Raw genomic sequence first — 18,663 nt, forward strand, 5'->3', positions numbered from 1 at the left:
TGTTGTAAATATGGTCTGAGGAACAGGGTCTTGAAACGACCGCCCCTTCATTAAATTGCTGCGATTCCACCATTGAAGCGACATATGTGTTTGGCGGTCCATCAACACTAGATCTTGAAGTTGACCTTGTGCTTGTGACCATTGTTGTGCAAGGCACTGTTGTAAGGGCCTCATGTTTAATCTTGCATGTGGGGCTATTGCTATGCAAGATGCCATCATTCCAAGAATCTTCATGATAAATCTTACAGTGTATTGTTGATTTGGCTGTATGAGTGGTATTAAATTTTGGAAAGCTTGTATTCTTTGTATATTTGGATACACTAGAGCTAGTTGAGTATTTAGCATAGCACCTAGATACTGTTGTATTTGTGCTGGTTGAAGGTGTGAAAACCCTAGTGTGTGCAGAATTTCTATCACATAACAAGTATGTTTATGGCATTGTGTAAGATTGCTTGATTTTATTAGCCAGTCGTCTAGATATGGAAAGACATGGATGTGTTGTCTTCTTAAGTATGCCGCTACTACTTCTAGACACTTTGTGAACACCCTTGGAGCTGTTGTTATGCCAAATGGCAACACTTTGAACTTGGTAGTGTTTTCCTGCTAAGAGAAACCTGAGGTATTTTCTGAGAGCTGGGTGGATGGGTATGTGGAAATATGCATCCTTGAAGTCTAGAACAGTCATAAAATCTGTTTTTTTGCAGTAGTGGAATAACATCTTGCAGAGTTACCATGTGAAAATGTTCTGACAAGATGTATAGATTGAGGGGCCTGAGGTCTAATATGGGCCTGAGGGTGCCATCTTTTTGGGGAATTAGGAAGTATAGTAAGTATACTCCTATTCCTTGCTGGGACTGTGGAATTAATTATATTGCTTGTTTGAACAGTAGAGATTGTACCTCTTGTAACAGAACTGTATGTTTGGGGGACAACTTGTGATATCTTGACGGAATGTTTGGAGGGGTGGTTATCAATTCGAGGCAATAACCATTGTGGATAATTGATAATACCCAGTTGTCCGTGGTGATATTTTGCCAATGACAGTGGAACTGCTGTAGTCTTCCCCCCACAGGAGATGTGTGGAGTGGAAGGGAGGGAAGGAAGTCACTGTTTATGTTGTGTTGATGCTTGTTTAGAGGTTTGAAATGTATCTCTATTTCTAAAGAATTGACCTCTATAGGATCCTCTAAACCCACCTCGTTGATACTGGGTTTGTTGTGGTTGCTTTGTTTGGGAGGTGGAAGCCTCTGAGGAGTGTGGTTTAAAACCTCCTCAAAACTGTGGCCTGCAAAATGAACCTCTATATGGGGTAGTGTACAAAGCACCCATTGCTTTAGCAGTATTTGAGTCCTTTCTCAGTTTTTCAATAGTCGTGTCCACTTCTGGGCCAAAGAGGTGCTTTTTATCAAAAAGCATGTTAAGGACAGCCTGTTGAATTTCTGGTTTAAAATCAGAGAAGCACAGCCATGCATGTCTTCTGATTGTGATGGCAATGTTTACTCTCCTTGCAGCTGTATCAGCAGCATCAAGGGCAGATCTGATTTGATTATTACTAATGGCTTGTCCTCTTCTACTACTTGCTGTGTCCTCTTCTTGTGCTCTTTTGGGAGATGCTATATAATATCCTGCATTTCATCCCAATGGGCACTATCATAGCAAGCTAGAAGTGCCTGAGAATTCGCAATTCTCTAGGAACTCTTTTTCCTGCTGCGTCAAATTCTCTGCTCTCTTTATCAGGAGGATGTGCATCTCCTAAAGACTGACTATTTGCCCTCTTTTTTGCTGCACTGACCAACACTGAATCTGGAGGGACCTGTTGAGTAATGTCATCTGGGTCAGAGGGTGCAGGCTTATACTTCTTATCGACTCTAGGTATGATAATCCTAGCTTTCACAGGCTCGCTAAAAATCTGGTCTGCGTGTTTTACCATGCCTAGTAACATTGGGAGACATTGGTACTTGGAATGTGTAGAAGATAGTGTATTAAATACAAATCTTCAATGGCTCTGAATGCATGGTTACCCCATGATAAGCTGCTGCCCTAGATATGACCTGGTTGTATGCAGTGGTATCTTCTGGTGGAGATGGTTTTGATGGTTAAGTATCTGGGTCATTATCTGGGATGGGATTGGGGTCATAAAGATCCCATGGGTCTGCTGTATCTCCTTGTGAATATAGTGAATGTGTTGGAGAAGGCATTGGTGGTGGGCTGGTGTGAGGTGAGACAGATAATTGTGGAGAATGAGGAGGAGAAGTGTGAAGAGTTATTGGCTTCTCCTTTTGTTCCTGCACGTTTGCTGGTGGTTTTACTGAGTCCAGTTCCTCTTGGAAAGATAGTTTTCTTTTTGTTTTTAAAGGAGGTGCAGGGACAATTCTTCCTGTCTCTTTATGGATGTGTATTCTGGATTGTCTCTCATCCATAATTTGTAAAATGGGCTCAATCTCAGGCTCTTTCTCAGAGGTTCTATGGCTTTCTCTCAATTTTTTCTAAAGACCTTGTTCCTCTGTATATGAGGATTTAGATTTTTTCGGCTCCAAAGTTTGTTGTTTTTTCGGTCCCGAAAAGGTAGTGGAAGGTCTAGGCTCTGAAACCAACTGCCGAATTTTCGACTCTGAAGAATGGGCTTTTTTACTGGAGTCCAAAATGGAGCCTTTGACAGATTTACTCGACTCCGAAGTAGACGGAGGAGTGGCCTTTTTCGGGGCCGACCCTGAAGGACGGTCGCCGACAGTCTTTTTTTGGGCGAACCATGGCCTTCCGGCAGTGGTGTACCCAAGGCCCTTAAATGTCTTTTGTGCAGGGATGTAGGGGCAGACGTACTCACATACTGTCCAGCTGTGATGGGTCTGTCGTCCTCCGATTACTGTTCGGAGTCTCTGTCTCGGATGGTGACTGCTGCCTGCGCCTGCTCTTCTTCAGAAACGTTGAGATGTTCACTGCTTTTCGACCCCATTTCGAGTCTTCTAGCTCTGCGAACTCTGAGAGTCTTCTTTGAACGAAATGATTGATAGGTCTCACAATTTTCCCCCCAATGGTCTGGATAAAGGCACAAATTACAAACCAAGTGCTGGTCTGTGTAGGGGTACTTTGCGTGGCACCAAGGGCAGAATCAGAATGGAGTCCGATCCATCATGCTTTCCACGCGGTAGGCTCGAATAGGCCCGAATTGGGTGCACTCGCCCTGAAGGGCAAAAAAGAAAATTCAGAGGGCACTACCGGTTTGATGCTAGATGGAAAAAGCGATCTAAACAATACTGACGAATAGAAGGTTTTCTGAATCGAAATATCGGAGCGAGAGGAAACACGTCCGAACACGACGGCGGAAAGAAAACAATCTAACAATGGAGTCGATGCCCATGTGCAATGGAACCAAGAGGAGGAGTCACTCGATCCTGTGACTCCAAAAAGACTTCTTTGAAGAAAAACAACTTGTAACACTCCGAGCCCAACACTAGATGTCGGAAGGGATATGCATAGCAAATGTATCTGTAGCTACACATGACATCGAAAAAAAATAATATATATATTATTAATATATATATATATATATATATATATATATATATATATATATATATAGAGAGAGAGAGAGAGAGAGAGAGAGAGTGTTTTATGTTGTAAAAAATCTCTTTGTAAATGCCTTTGATTGTTAGGGCATTTTTATTACAACGCTTGCGTTACAAACCATTTGTTCTAATGGCATTCGGTAGTCCGTCATACATCTGTTTTAAAGTGCTACTTAAGTGGGTGGCACAAGCAGTGCTGCATGCCCAATAGCAGCATGTAATTTGCAGGCCCTGGCCACATGTAGTGCAGCTTACTAGGGGCATATAAGTAAATTAAATATATAAATTAGGTATATACCAATCAAACCATGTTTTAAGGAGGGAACACAAGCACTTTAGCACTGATTTGCAGGGGCAAAGTGACAGAGGCCTAAGGCCAACAGAAGCTAATTCAGCACCATTTGAGGCAAGCAGGCAAAAAGGTTGGGGGAAGACCCCCCTAAGGCTGTCAGGTCAAACACCAATGGACTCCGCAATTATGTGGATCACCAAGTTAGTTGCATTGACATGATTGTTTAAGTGTCCGGATGCAAGCATGTCAGTTTGCAGTGTTCTGAGAGTCTGTGTGTGTTTTCGGATGTCCAAAGTGTACAGGGTAAGTCAGGACGAATTAAATCGTACAATGGTTTAACCCATTGTGCGTCTTGCATGTATGTTCTACCAAAGTACAGAAAGCCCAAGAGTGATTGTAGCTTCCTTATGGTGTTTGGTGGTTGCAAGAGAGCACATTTCTCCAAGAATGTGGTGCAAGGCTTTTGTCTTCATTTGATAAGTTGTATCCCAAATATAGGACATTAAGGAAGGCAGTTGTTTGGTTTTTAAAAGTTGACATTGTAGCCGTGTTCAGCCAACCCCCAAAGTATGTGATTACTATGGCTGTGTGTGTATTCAAGTCATCGTCTGTGAGGTATATGTCATCAATGTAGGACACTGTGTCTGAGACTGTTTCTTTAGCCGAACCTTCATGAAACACTGTAATGGTTATTACAGGAGCAATTACATTTGTCTTCACTCCTTAGTTGAGGTAGCTGAAAACAATGTTCAAAGGCAGTCAACTGTTAGTTGGGTTATGTTGCTAATTGCCAACCAGAAAGTATGGGAAAAATATCAAATTGGAATAGTGGTATTGTCACTTATGTAAAATTAAGAAACTCAACCTCGATATACTTTATTATGCTACACTGGGTTGCCTTTTGTTGTAGTTTCAGGATGGTTTTCAAGCAAGAGGTACTTTACGACTGAACTACAATATTGGTTCTATGAATTGATCAAGCTGTTGTAACATGGTCTGTGTACAAATAAAAATGGGTTTAAAGTCAAAATAGTGTTTTAAAAATATTGTGATACCCAAAAAGGTGTAGCCAGAAAAAATCAAATACCTCCCATTCTGAGCAACATGGAATGAAATTTTTGAGCAAAGTGATCAACCGCAACCCTTCCTATGAAGAATCCATGGGAATTGACCCCAGAAGAAATATGCATTTTAAAGTACGATTTTAAATAAATTTGGCTGAAAACTTAAAATTTACCACTATTAAGTTCTTTCATTCATCATTATTTCCTCTCCATCTTTTTTCTTACAGTCTGTTTTTCTTTCTTTCTCCTTTTTGTCGTTCCTTTTTCATTACTTCTTTCCATCTTTCTTTTCTTCTGTCCATTCCTCTATTATTTCATCTGTTCTTCTTTCTCATTCTGTCATTCTTTATAACCTTACTTCCTTTCCTTTCACTTTTTCCTTCTCCTCTCCATTCCTACCATTCTTTCAGTCTTTTCTTATTCCTTCCTTACTTTTTAACTTAATTCCGATCATCCTTATTACCTTCTTTCTGTTAAATTCCTTCTATTAACTCTTTCATTCTCCTCTTTCTATTGCCCTCTTGTTTTATCTTTCCTTTATTTCATTCTATTGTTCTTTCCCTCTTGCTTCTTGCTACTAGTCTATCTTCCTTTCTCCCTTTTATTTTTCCCTTTCCACCCGTCTTTGCATTTTCTATTTTTCTTTTGCCCCCACATTGCATGCGTTTTCTTTTAACTTTCATTTTCTCTTTCCTTATTTGTCTTCCTCTATCTATTGCACTGTTTCACTCCATTTGCCTTTAACATAATTTTCTTTGCCTTTTAAAACATTTTCTTTCCTTCTGTCACCATTTTAAGCTTATTTGGCATCTTTCCCTCATCCCATGGTTCTACCACAGTAATTTATTCTTACAGTATTTATTAGTGTCTCCTTCTGTCTTGTGATGACCTATTTGCCAGTGCCATTAAGCAATTTAATCTGTCCCAGGCACCCCACGCTTAAGCTGGTATAGTGGGTTCTTCAGTCTGCCCTTTGTGAAACAATATTATCGAGCGCAAAATGAAAATATCAAAAAGTAAAAACAAATCCCTAAGTATAGATTTATTACTTTTTTAACTCTACATCTACATACCTTGAAGATATACATAACATCACAGTACTTACATGTGGAGTTAAGTAAAATATACTCACATATGTATGTTTCATTTTGGTCTTCAGTATTTTTCCCTATATTATGGTAGCTCAATATTTTCGAAACAATATTGTGGTTGAATGAACAGAAATAGTTCCTTACTCATTTGCACAAATCCTTAGGTATCTACTTTTTCCTGGTTCCCCACTACCTGCGGTGTATACTGAGTTCTTGTGTTTGTCATGAAGCTATTGATGGAAGTTCCAATTCGGATCTTGGTTCCTCTCAATGAGGTCTTGTAAAGCAGGTTAGCCCTAACTCTCTGGGTCATGGCCAAGGAAAAACAAAGTCACACCCTTTAGTTCTAGCCAGGAATGCCACTTGGTTTCTCTTGGCCACAATTATTGCTTGCCACTGCATATTTTCTTGAACACAGTGGGAAACAGATGATTGATTTGCAGAATCCGTTACAGAAGAGGATAAAGGAGGCTCTGGAAGTATGTTTTCAGATATTGACTGCAACAAGAGGGAAAATAAATTGCCGGTAGAGGGGAAAAAAACAACAACAAAAACAAACAAAGAGGAGTGGTAGGGATTCAGCTATCGGGGATAAGAAACATGTTTAGTGTGAATTTTTTTGTCACTTGTAGCGGGAGTTGGCATTTATTTGCAACTATTCACTACAGGCAGGCACAAGCAGAATCTCACCTATGATCTACCACTTAAGATTGCACAGCCTCATGAAGAGAAAGCCCAGACCAGCTTGCCATGTGAAGCCGGACTGGAAACCAGGTGGTTTCACACTTTTGTTCCCAGTGATCTTGCAGTAATTGGACTTTCTTCTGTTCTCATACATATTTCTCTCACACTGATGGCTTAAGATCAGCAGAATGTAATATATCAGGCCATACATCGAGCTGCAATATATATTCAATGAATACTCAAGTCTTTTTTATAGTTTAAAAAATATGGTTAAAAGAATTCAGGCCCAATTTACACTTCTTGGCCGCACACAACCTATTCTGCTTCTTTAAGTCTTAACATGTGCTTTCTCTTGATCAACTAATTCATGTAATAATGAATAGTCAAGCACCACGGTCAGGGCATGCTGATGAACATTTTTACATGGTCTATTAATAACAAACCTTCAGCAGAAAATAAGCATTTTATGATCTTACCGTAATCTCAGAATCTAAGATCGTCTGTGAGAAAGCGTATATAAATATTTCATAACACTGATGCAAGGGTACAACCATAGCTTACCAACACACACAGTTACCTTCCTGTATCCCGCCCCTTACTAGTCATATTTTCTGAAGCTCAGGAATGGGAGCACAATTTATTCAAACATAATCGGCTCAAAAAATTATTAACTAAAAAATGTCCCCTTCTTGTCATATTTACCCAATAAACAAGACCTGGGGCCCAATAAAAGGTGTTAGAAAACCAGTAAAACTACAATGCATTGGCACGACGCACTTCACAAATGCCTAAAAAGCCATCTTGAATAGTGCAACTGCACTGTGAACAGAACAATCCCCTCTTGAACCCCGAATGTGTCTTTTGATAATTCCATCCAATCCATCGATCGATTTTTAATTATTGTTGCCAAAATGTTGCCGCAAGGCACATCATACGGTTATCAATAGCCAATACTGGTTATCCATTTTACATACTGGAATTACTATGAAAACTTCCGGATATTAACAATAATGCATGGTTTTAAAAGTAGGACGTTAACCACTATCTTGGAAATTATTTGATGGACTACCTACTCGCTTTAACATGGCCCCTGCATTAACTGCTTAATTGTCTTCATTTATCTACTATATAACCATACTGCTATATTTCAGAGGGAGCAACTAAAGACTCACTATTTAGTGCTGTAATATCCTCATGATTTCTAACATACAATATATTAGCATATTTTTCCAAATACTGTCTGTAACAAAATATCTTTATATGGACTTAATTATCTGTACTCTGCATTGCAAGTTTCCAAAACTGCCATTGAGTCTTCAATTTAATACTCTCCCTCATCTTAGACAGAGCCTGGACAGATTTTAAATTTTCGGGAAGTAACCTCAACACTCTCCAGTGTTGTAAAAATAAATAAAAAAAAAGACATTTTGTAAGATAGTGGTTATGGAGATTACTGGAGTGCAAAGGAACACAATATTAACCTACTCTTAAGATGACTATTGGCCTGACAGCAACAAGGTGTGAGACATTGGAATTTCTCCTTCTGGTCACAAATAAATTATGAACAGAAACAAAATCAAGGGCATAAAGTTACATTACAATTGAGACATTGAGTTACTAGGAGAAGAAAAGGAGAGTTGTTATCAAGATACGTAGGGCCTGATTCACAAAGGTAACTTACACTTTTTCAGCAAGTTTATACTTTTGAGTGAGTTTACTACTTTTCAGTATTCACAAACTGCACTTTTAGAGTAACCTAACACTTTTGTAGTAAGTCCAACACTACACATGGCCAACATGTCATAAAATACAAACAGTGGCTATGCACATGGTTCGCACTTCTTATGTGTATAGAAAGTAAAAAAAAAAAAGTTTTTTCCACAATAGATTAGCGCACAGGTAGTCCTTCTGAGGGTGCCAAGCTGGTATTACACCCAGCCACTCAGGGTGTGGTCTTGTCAACCAGAAATAGTCAACACGTAATAATACAATGTTCAAAATACCATGGCACACCACAATTTATTCTGGTAGTCCATTCAGAAATGAAGAATCAAAAGCAGTGTACGTGCTGAAATTGAATTCTTCCAAGATTCAGGAAACTGTACAACGAACAGCTAATCCGATGAAAAAAACAGCTGACACTTGTTTCGTTACATAGACATTCTCAAGGCTAGATATGTTGTCTCCCCATAATCAACCCTCGAGGGCGCAGAGTCCAGAACACACTGTAATCCCAGTGTGCACAATGTGGGGATGTCCAAATGTGATATGTATCAGTATCCGACTGCGATATGTGTCATAGAGAAAGTTATATACGCAAGTCCATGATAAGTCGTGGATGCAAATGTTTCTCCCTTGAAGGTGGATGAATGCAAAATAAAGCCTGCTAAGTAACTCAACTCACCTTCAAGTGTCTTGTCCTCAATGGCCCCCATAGGAATTGGTGTCAAAGGTGGTACTTTAGAACTTACTTGTGGGGAATGAAATTTGTGTTACTACTCCCTGGGGAAGCAGGTAAAGATTATGCAAGGTTAGCTAGGATGGCTGCCAGGCTCCAGGAGTATTGCCATGCATTAGAATATATCCAAAGGTGGAAGAATTGTCAAGCAGATTGCTTGTCAAGTTTGTCCAGGGATTGGTGTGAAGTTGAGGGACAACAGTTCTGGCAAAGGAAAGCGAAGGCGCAGTTGCCTCAGTGGATGATGTGGTGGAAGCATATTGAGCTCATGCAATATCTGTGGATGAGTGGATAAAAGAGATGGAAGCTGACCCAGACACTGAAAGAAGTAAAGCGCTTGATTTTTCTAGGTGGCAGGAGAGAAAGTACTGTTTCACCTTCCCTTAGGCTGTATCTTATGGTATTGGATGAGTTGTTGGTGTGTGGAGAGAGAGTAATGATGTGGGGAGAAAAAGTTGTTCCACCAAAAGGTTTGACATCAAAATTGCTAATGGTTGCGCATGAATGGATGATCAAGTTGACAAGTGGGTTGAAGTGTGTGGTGTGGTGGTGAAGAGGTTAGGGGTTGGTGTGAAATCTGATTTGGATCTAGTCTGGATCTGGGTAAACCATGGCACACCTTAAGTCTGGACATTAATGGGCCCATGCAAGAAACAATATGAGATTTTCATTGGTGATAATGGATGTCCACAAAAAGTGGTTGGTTCAAGTTCATGAAGGACATTACCACCAGGGCAACCACTGTTCTGTTGAGAGAGGTCTTTAACGATGACCGGGCTTCCCTCTGTAATCATAACAGTCAATGGTACTCAATTAATGTCTAATGAGATGTAGTTTATTAAAATTCTGTGAGTACAACATAACCGTACATTCTTGTACAATCTCCAAGCCTACGGCATTGCAGAGCAAGTGAACAGGATGATCACAGGTACCATTCAGACAGCAGGGACGAGTAGACAGAATGTGCAGAAAATGGTTATGGAAATGGTTTGGGCTAATTGCACTAGTGAATATGAAGCCACTGGTAAAACCCCATTTGAAATGACACAAGGCAGACTTCCAGGAACAAAGTGGGTGCCATCGTGGATGAGGCAATGGGTGGAAGGTGGAGTTGAAAAGGATGAAAGAAAGAAAGGAGTAAACTGCGGTAGGGGGTAGCTACTAAGGAAGGTGATTGGGTAAAGGTAAAAAGCAGGCAACTTAGAAGAGGTTTGTCGAAGTTCAAGGGTCCCAACCAGATGAAGCATTTTCGGCGCTACTCAGTGGTTCTGGAGAATGGAGAAACTTGAAACAATAGGAGGGTAGCTATGTACCAGAAAGGTAGTGATTGTGGAGTGAGTGAAGGAAGGCAAGAATGCAGTGGCTTCATGCTGATGTCAGATGAGGAACTGAGGTCACCTGCACATTTGGACACATTGCTGCGTGAGAGAGGCGATTGTGGCTATGGGATCCCAGGGGCACCTAGTCAAGGTGAAGTGTTACCAAGAAGTGTTGGATAACGAAGACCACCTGTTGCCTGATTGTTGGAAAAAATATATGGCAATACTTAAATGCATATAATTTTATTATATTTTATTATTATTATAGACGCTATTGTAGTTTTGTTCTTAATGGTATTGTCAGCATTTGCATCTGTAATTTTATTTGTTTGTTTTGTAAGAGACGGGGATATGTTATGAGGTGAGTCCATTCTAGGAATGTTGAGTGGGTACAGTGTTTTGTATGTTCCTTGGAGTTGGGTGGGCGTTCCGAAGTCGGTAGTTGGTAACTGACTGTCAGAGGGTTGGCTATGATAGTTGTCTTAGCAATAAAGTAACTCAGCTCACCTTCAAGTGTCTTATCCTTAATATCCCCCACAAGAATAGGCTATTGAATATTCTATAATTAAATAATAATTCTAATTATGAATCTATATTTAATATTTTTAGTTATTTTAAATAATTTAAAAGTAGTAAACTTACCCAACATTGTAAACGTACTCAAAAGTGCAGTTTGTGAATCTGCTAAGGACAAGGGGCTTACATCAAGCACGTTAGTATGTGTGCTTTGCAATGGCAAATTGTGTCTGTCTATGCACCAATGCACATTTTGAGCAGTAAGGATGGGCGCTCATGGACCCTCTTGTAATACTGTTTTTGCGCTGCCTTATAAAGTTTAAAAGACAGCAATTATTATCTTTAGGGCTGGGGCTCCTGCAAAGGAGTAGCTCGCATGTGGCTGTTTATTCAGTTTACAGAAACTGTGCACTTGACATTTAAATAACACCTTAGGAGTGCTCTTCAAAAACAGTGATGAATGAGAACAGACTTTGGTGGAAAGGAGATTCAAAAGAAATTTTAGACTGGTCCTCTGACAATGTTTATGTCAATCCTGTGACTGCACTTCCCAAGACAACTGTAAAGACATGAAAGTACTTATTTCTCTGAGTGTTGTTTTGCCGGTCCAATTTGCCATGGAGTCTCCTGCAAAATAATTATTTACAGGTTAATTCATGCACTAGGTGTTGTGTATTGGATTTTTAATGGTTTGCTCTTGTGATTTGACGTGCTTGTTTATTATGCAATCCTTACTGTTCTGTAAACCAAATTATAGAATTGTTATGGTTAGAATGTGGGCTGTGTCTGCCAAGGGTCCTAAGTATCTACTTAAGCTCTTAATAACTCTAAAAATATATCAACTGAAGTGTGACTCTTCACAAAACTGGCAACGAGGATGGGGTACAGTGAAGATGCCCAAGGGGCCTATTATTTCCGAGTAGCTATTGTGCTGACCCCTGCGGATTTTCCAGTGTGTGGATAACGGCCAATCGGTGATGATAGGCAGGCATTACTAATCATTAGCTTCACTCTGATGTGCTAGTCTTTGACATGACTGCGGCTGTTTCCGAGTTCGGAAGGAAGAAGCGAAAAGCCTTTATTTGTTTTTTTTTTGCTTTATACAATTTCTACGTGCAGATCTGCGTGGCAGGTGTGGAGTCCGCAAACTACCCCTTTTATATTCTTGAGTTTCGGTAGGGAGGGCAGTGCACGTGCCTTCATTCAACCAGAAGCTGAATGTTGTACAGTGTCAAGATAAAGAGCCTTCGGCTGCGTCGCTCCTCGCAAAGTGGGGTGTGTTTCTTCTTACTCACCATTTGAAGTAAGGAATCCAGCGCAGTTCTTCCCTGCATTCTGGAACTGTGTTGCATGCAACTGTATATTCTCACAACAGGTGTTTTGCCTCGGGCTGGGAAGCAGACAAACTAATGCAACCTGTCAACTCAATTTTAAAGTGAAGGATTAACAACATTAAAACAAGCATTTGCAATGCACTAGGGTCTCGCATTTGTCGGAGTTGCAGCTGTTCACAGTTGTAAACTCCCAACCGGATTTTTCAAGCATTAAAAGAAAAAAACAGCGCGATCGCGCTGCTACAGTTCACACGTAATAATACCTATTGGCAAAAGTGCAATTATGAACGTAACCGGCAAAAGTGCAATTAACTGTGTAACAAGGTTGATAGTATGCGAATCGCTCGACTTCTGCCCAGCGAGATCGTGCTGCGAAAATAGAGAAAAAATAGTCCACAAACTCAGCGAGCCTCGCATGTTTTCTGTACTTGGTCGCTGCGCTCGAGGAGGGCTAACCACCGGAAAGGCATGACGTATGCGTGCCTTCCACTAATCAAAGTAAGCGGATTCTAACAGGCAAGCCAACTTGCCAATGAAAGACACTGATGTGACGTCGATGGGGCTCCGAGCCCTTTTCTAATACCTAAAGCGTCTCGCTAGCGATACGCATGTGCGAGTGCATGCGACGCAGGCTCGACCCTAAAGAAGACTTCTGATTGGGCGATGATTCTACTCCTATGTGCTATTGGAGGTTGAAACCTTGTTCAGGGTTGGCTTTTTTGCTCCAGGAGCCTACTGATGCAACAAAATGTAATTAGTTGCGTCGTGAAAATGAAAGGCTCTTTCCCAGGAACATAAAAAGAGGAGTGGATTGCAAATATTCACTCAAGAAGTGTCTGTGAATATATCTACTGCAATTACAAAGGAGAAACGTAAATAGTTGGTCTACACAGTGCATGTCTGTTTGGGATTGTAAAGCCTGTAAGGAAGTCTGTCCAACGTCTCACCTGGCACAACATAGACAACACATCCAACCATGATGGCTGCATCTTGTACTATCTGTTGCTATCTATGAGATGACCAAAGTGACTAGTTTTATTGTTTCCCATTAAAGATGACAGTGAACACCATATTTGATTAAAAAAAACAAAGACATGTCTGTCAAAGTTATATCAGCTCCCCTCATGTTTTTGCACAGGCCTAGACTTTTAGTCATGACTTGAGAGGATTGGAGGGAGTCTTTTGAAACTTACCTGGAGGTTTTGACTAGAGACGTAATCATAGCTAAGTGGGAACTTGCAATGCTGAAACACAATTTAGGTGTTTGTGGTGGAGAGGCAGAATTATATTTTCATGTGCTCAATTACAGGGAGACACCATACAGCAATATATGGCGTAATTGAGAACATAAGCAGGTTCTTGCATGCTTAGGGATCTACATGAGGAGCTCATTAGAGATCAAACAGTACAAGCAACCTGAAAATTCAAGAAGATTGTTAGAATTAAAATATACTTCTTTAGAAAAACTATCAGTATTGCACACTGCACAGAAAATAATTCCTGTTATGTTAAGGAACTTAACAATAGCCAGAACAAAGAAAAGTGAGAATAAAATGACAAAGATTTTAGAGGTCTGCACAATCATGCTCCTAAAAAGGACAAAGCAACAGTAGGTAAGGATTTGGCATCAGCAGCAATACAAGCTGTTACAAAGAAACAACAATGTTACAGATGTGGAAGTATGAAGCCTTTGGCAGGGCCCAATGCATGCCCTGCTATCAAGGGTAGGTGTTACAAATGTAAAAAATTGTGACATTTCGTCAGGCTACATAAAATAGATGGAGCTGATGATAGGAAACGTGGAGTAAATTGGGTTAAAGAACAGACGAATGTGGGTATGGATGACAATGTCGACATGATGATGAGGTAGAGATTTTGGGGGGGTGTAGAATCAAGATTGTGAGGGGAATGCTCAGGGTGTAGCTTATCACCCACCTAAATGCATACTTAAAGTGCTGCGGTTCTGTGTTGTCCCTGTACGTTATTTACAGATCTGTGTGGGAAGCTCTGAAGGATTGTGAGTTGATTCCCACTGATGTGGTACCAAAAAGGTATAGTGGGGTCAAATAGCCAGTCATTGGGTATTTCAAAGCTGGGTTAGTATAGGCTTCTGGAAAGGTGTATGTTGTGTAATGAGGTAAAATCTTGTTTCGATGGGAAGAACAGCGTGCACTGGGTATTGTTCTGGTTACCAACCATCATGATAAGTTGTATGCTACTACACAAATGAGGTGGGAAGGTGAAGTTTGAAAAGTCCTAAATTATTTGCCACAAATCAAGGAAGTTTGCAAAGATTCAAACATCATGTTGTTTTAAAAAAGGGAGTCATGCCACAGTGCATTAAATTTGCAATGTCCTGTTACCCCTGTGAGGTCAACTAAGTGATGAGCTAGATTGTTTGAGTTAGTCAGACATCATTGAGGCTATGGAATCTTCAGAGTGGCTCAGTCTGATTGTGTAAGCCAAGAAGGTCAATGGAAAGGTGCACATGTGTGTGGACTTTAGGGACTTGAATGATAGCATATAGGTTGACTGTAATTTCTTTCCCACATGCCCCACATTAACGAAATGTTGGTAAATGTAAGAGGTGCTAGTTGTCTTACCACCTTAGGTTACTCTAGAGCATACCATCAAGTGCAACTAAATCTGGACTCAAAAAGTTTAACGTCTTTCATTACTCCTGATGGTGCATATCAATTGATGCAGATGCCATTTGCATTTGCTTTGGGGTCCTACATTTTTTAAAGAATAATTCAAGGAGTGTTACATGGTTTGTCCAATGTATTGGTTTACCAAGATGACACAGTGGTGTAGGGTATGGCTAAGAAACAACATAATATGCCTTTGGAATTAGTATTGAGAAGTTAGAGCAGGCTAGGCTTACCACTGGAGTGGATAATTGTCAAGGCAAGTAGTGAACCCCAAGTTGAAATAAGTGGAAACTACTGAAAAGGCATACCTACCTAAGAACAAGGAGCACTTACAATCATTTTAGGGCTAGCAAAGTATATTACTCAAAGTTCATTGAGGACTTTTCTGACAAAGTGCATGTTTTACGTTTCTTAATGAAAACGAGTGTAAAGTATCAGAGGACCACTGCTTGTCAACAACCATTTGACATGGTGAGGAAATCAACTGCCAAAGCTATGGTGCTGAAGGCTTTTGATCACAATTACTTGCTGATGCAAGTAAGTATGGTCTAGGAGCTGTACTGATGCAGATGTCTGAAGGACGTGAAAGAGTGGTGGCATTTGTGCCATACACATTGATGGGAGCAGAAAGCACTTACTCCACCACTGAGAGGTCTTAGCATGTTGGTGGGTTGTACAACACTTAAGGACAGAAGTTTGTGGACTTATTTTGATTCAGAACAAACCACAGACCACTGATAGATTTATTTACTACAAAAGGGGCACTTAAAGCAGTCCTACGCATAGCCAAATGTCTGTATCAACTACTAGAATTGATGTTCACCATAAAGTACTTTCTAGGAACCAAGAACATCAATGCTGATTGTTTATCAAAGCAGCCTTTGATTAATGATACATATGTAGAAGATGAAGAATGGATGTTGTCTAAGGTAAAAGATTCTTGCTAGAAAGCTACATGGGAGGACAAATGGAGGAAAGCATTGTTAAAGGATAAAGAACACTACAACTGATAATGGGCAAATTAGCATGATTGTTTGTCATGAATTATGATGAGAGAGAAAGTTTAAGTGAGTTATATCAATTTGGAAGAAGTTATCAGTGCTGTATGGTATTATCAGAAGATGTGACACATTGGTTGTCTCAGTCAGTCAGAACCAATGATTGTTTGCTTTACTGCATATACTGCAAAGTGGGATGTCAGCTATGAAAAGAAAAGCATGCATTGATTTCTGGTGATCTGGTATGGACCAAGAGTTCGAGAGGCTTGCACAGGATTATACGTTGTCGGAAATTCCTTCTGTACTCAGGGCATTTCAAAAACGTCATGGGAGAAAATCACTATTGATATATGTGGTCTATTTGACTCTCTTGGTCTTAACGGCAGGCATGCCATTGTGTTACTGGATTAATTTTCTAAAGGGTTGGGAGTGACTTTTCTGAAAGTAGTCAGAGCTCTTTGTGAGGAGTGTTTTTTTTTTAGAAGAGAACGATGTCCAGAGGTAGTTGTTTTATGATAACGGACCACAGTTTGTTTCTAAGGAATTTTAATCCTTTCTAAAAAAGAAAGGCAATGAGCATTACAAAACTGCAATTTATCATCCATGTGAGAATGTTTGTTAGAAAGGTTCAATTGTGTGTTGGACAGTGTACTCAATTAGCCTGTGTGTGGGATTGAATTATAAACAAGAAGTGAAGAATATGTTATGGAGCTATAGAACCATACCACACTCAGTTACATGGAAAATCACATACTAAAGGGAAGGGTGGCATGCACCACTGTGGTTCCTGCTTGGCTGTAGAGGACATCACGTGCTGTGGTGGATAGGCAAGTTCTGGATGACGGAGTGTGTAATTATCAAGCTCGATATACAGAGAGGAATAATGATAAAATAAGGATGGATCAAAAGAGGTTTAAGAAAGAGGATTGGGTTTGGGTGAGAGTGTGTGTTGGAGGTAATCATAAGAAGTATAATTCTAAATGATCAAGTCCCAATGAGGAGTGGGAAGCTAATAATAATGTGTTAATTCTGGAAGATGGAAAGTGGTAGAATGTGAGAAAGGTACCCATGTGTCATAAACTGAAACATGGGATATTCCCATAAATTCTGGAGAAAGTGAGGTGGTTGAAACCCAATCTTGTGTTAGAAGAAAACACAAGACATTGTAAGGTTATGGCTGAGCATAAACTGTCTTTAGATGTTTGCTTAGTTAATACAATAGCCACATGGTGGAATTCTATTTGTCTTTCTTAAATGATTGTGTTCTTTGTTTGGAATGCGAGATGTGTTGTGTAATGGTTATTTAATGCTTTGCTCTCCTGGTTTGGCATGTGCTTGTTTTCTATGCTATTCTTAGTGTTCTGTGAACAAGATTCTAGAATTGTTATGATTACAGTCTGAGCTGTTCCTGCTAGGGGTCGCATGTATCAACTTAAGCTCTGAATAAATATATATCAATTGGAGTGTGCCTCTTTACACAACCAGGCACCATTTTCCTGCTTAAACAACGAGGAACACAAAAATAAGATTTTGGCCAAAGCCTGTGTTTTTCCCTTTGCTTCTTTTATGCAGGGTATAGATCTGTCACAGACAGTTTGCACCACTGGAATACTTCTGCAAGCAGGTTTAACTTTACAAACTTTAGATTTTGGTAAATCATACCTGAATTAGTTGGGTGCAGTACTGCAGGTGCCGAATCAGGGTAATGTCAAGACTTTCATTGCCTGTAGTTAAAGGTAAGGGACTACCAGCAACACTCGTGCCAACTCCTGTGTCCTCTGTCAGGGCCTCACTAAGGTGCCCTCGGGCATCTGGGTGTTCTGATTTATAGCTGCGAAAATAAAACAAAACAGTTGGATAATTTGCATTTTTTGTTTTGAACGGTATGCACATAAAATAGCAGATGCAATGCATTCTATAGGCAGAGCTCCCGCAAGAAAGTGTTGATAGTTTGCAAATTCCTCTATGCAATGTTTTCTGTTTCATTTTTTCCCCAATAGAATACTTTTCACACTTATAACTACATATGTTTAGGGATTCCCAAGAATTTGGTGATGCACATGATGACAAATCTGCAAGTGAAATTACTAGATCATTGTCACCAATAACTCAGAAATTATATCATTCTACAGTTTTGCATGTAATGGGGGATGTATGTGACGGTAGAGTCTGTGAGACAGCTTATGAATTAAGACATTATGTGAGGGGTCTTTGCATTAGAGGGTGTTATTGTTATTTATTGTCATTGTTTTATTATTATTACTACTGTTATGTTCACACCAGAATATTGTTTTGGAATTCACTCTAAGAAGGCCTGCTTTTAAGAAACTTACTCTAGTGAAGTATCAACTGAAGAATTAACACAACTCAATTCTGTTATATTTGTACTCTGGGCCAAATTATTTCATATATTATGTGAGTAAAAATACGCCCAGAGGTATAATGAGGAAGAGAAGTTATTGAGTATGGAGTGACAGGTGACAATCAGACAGAACGACGACGATCAATGACAATGACATAAGACCAGCTGGGCACATAAAACATAGAACAAAATACCACTCATCCCTCTTACATTCCAAAGGAAACATGCACCATGCTGCTTAAATCTGCCACTCTGTTATTGTTATTGACACTCTTAATCCACTGCATAGACTCACTGCGCTGGAGAGAAAAGACAGGAAAAAACACAA

General features: G+C 39.9%; 1 protein-coding gene across 9 annotated transcripts in view; it reads right to left on the bottom strand.

The window, feature by feature from the left end:
• The window catches only part of RIPOR2 (RHO family interacting cell polarization regulator 2), a 445,875-nt gene that overhangs the window by 106,019 nt on the left and 321,193 nt on the right, over positions 1-18,663 (bottom strand). For 5 of the 9 annotated variants that reach the window (XM_069219864.1, XM_069219860.1, XM_069219866.1 and 2 more), the window contains one exon: positions 17,636-17,804. In XM_069219864.1, coding sequence (XP_069075965.1) covers positions 17,636-17,804 — 169 coding nt within the window. Of the gene's footprint in view, positions 1-17,635; positions 17,805-18,545; positions 18,635-18,663 lie in introns of all 9 variants that reach the window. The other 4 variants (XM_069219867.1, XM_069219863.1, XM_069219865.1 and 1 more) reach the window with 1 other exon arrangement.

This window comes from Pleurodeles waltl, chromosome 2_2 (assembly GCF_031143425.1).
Source record: "Pleurodeles waltl isolate 20211129_DDA chromosome 2_2, aPleWal1.hap1.20221129, whole genome shotgun sequence".
Taxonomy (NCBI): Eukaryota; Metazoa; Chordata; class Amphibia; order Caudata; family Salamandridae; genus Pleurodeles; species Pleurodeles waltl.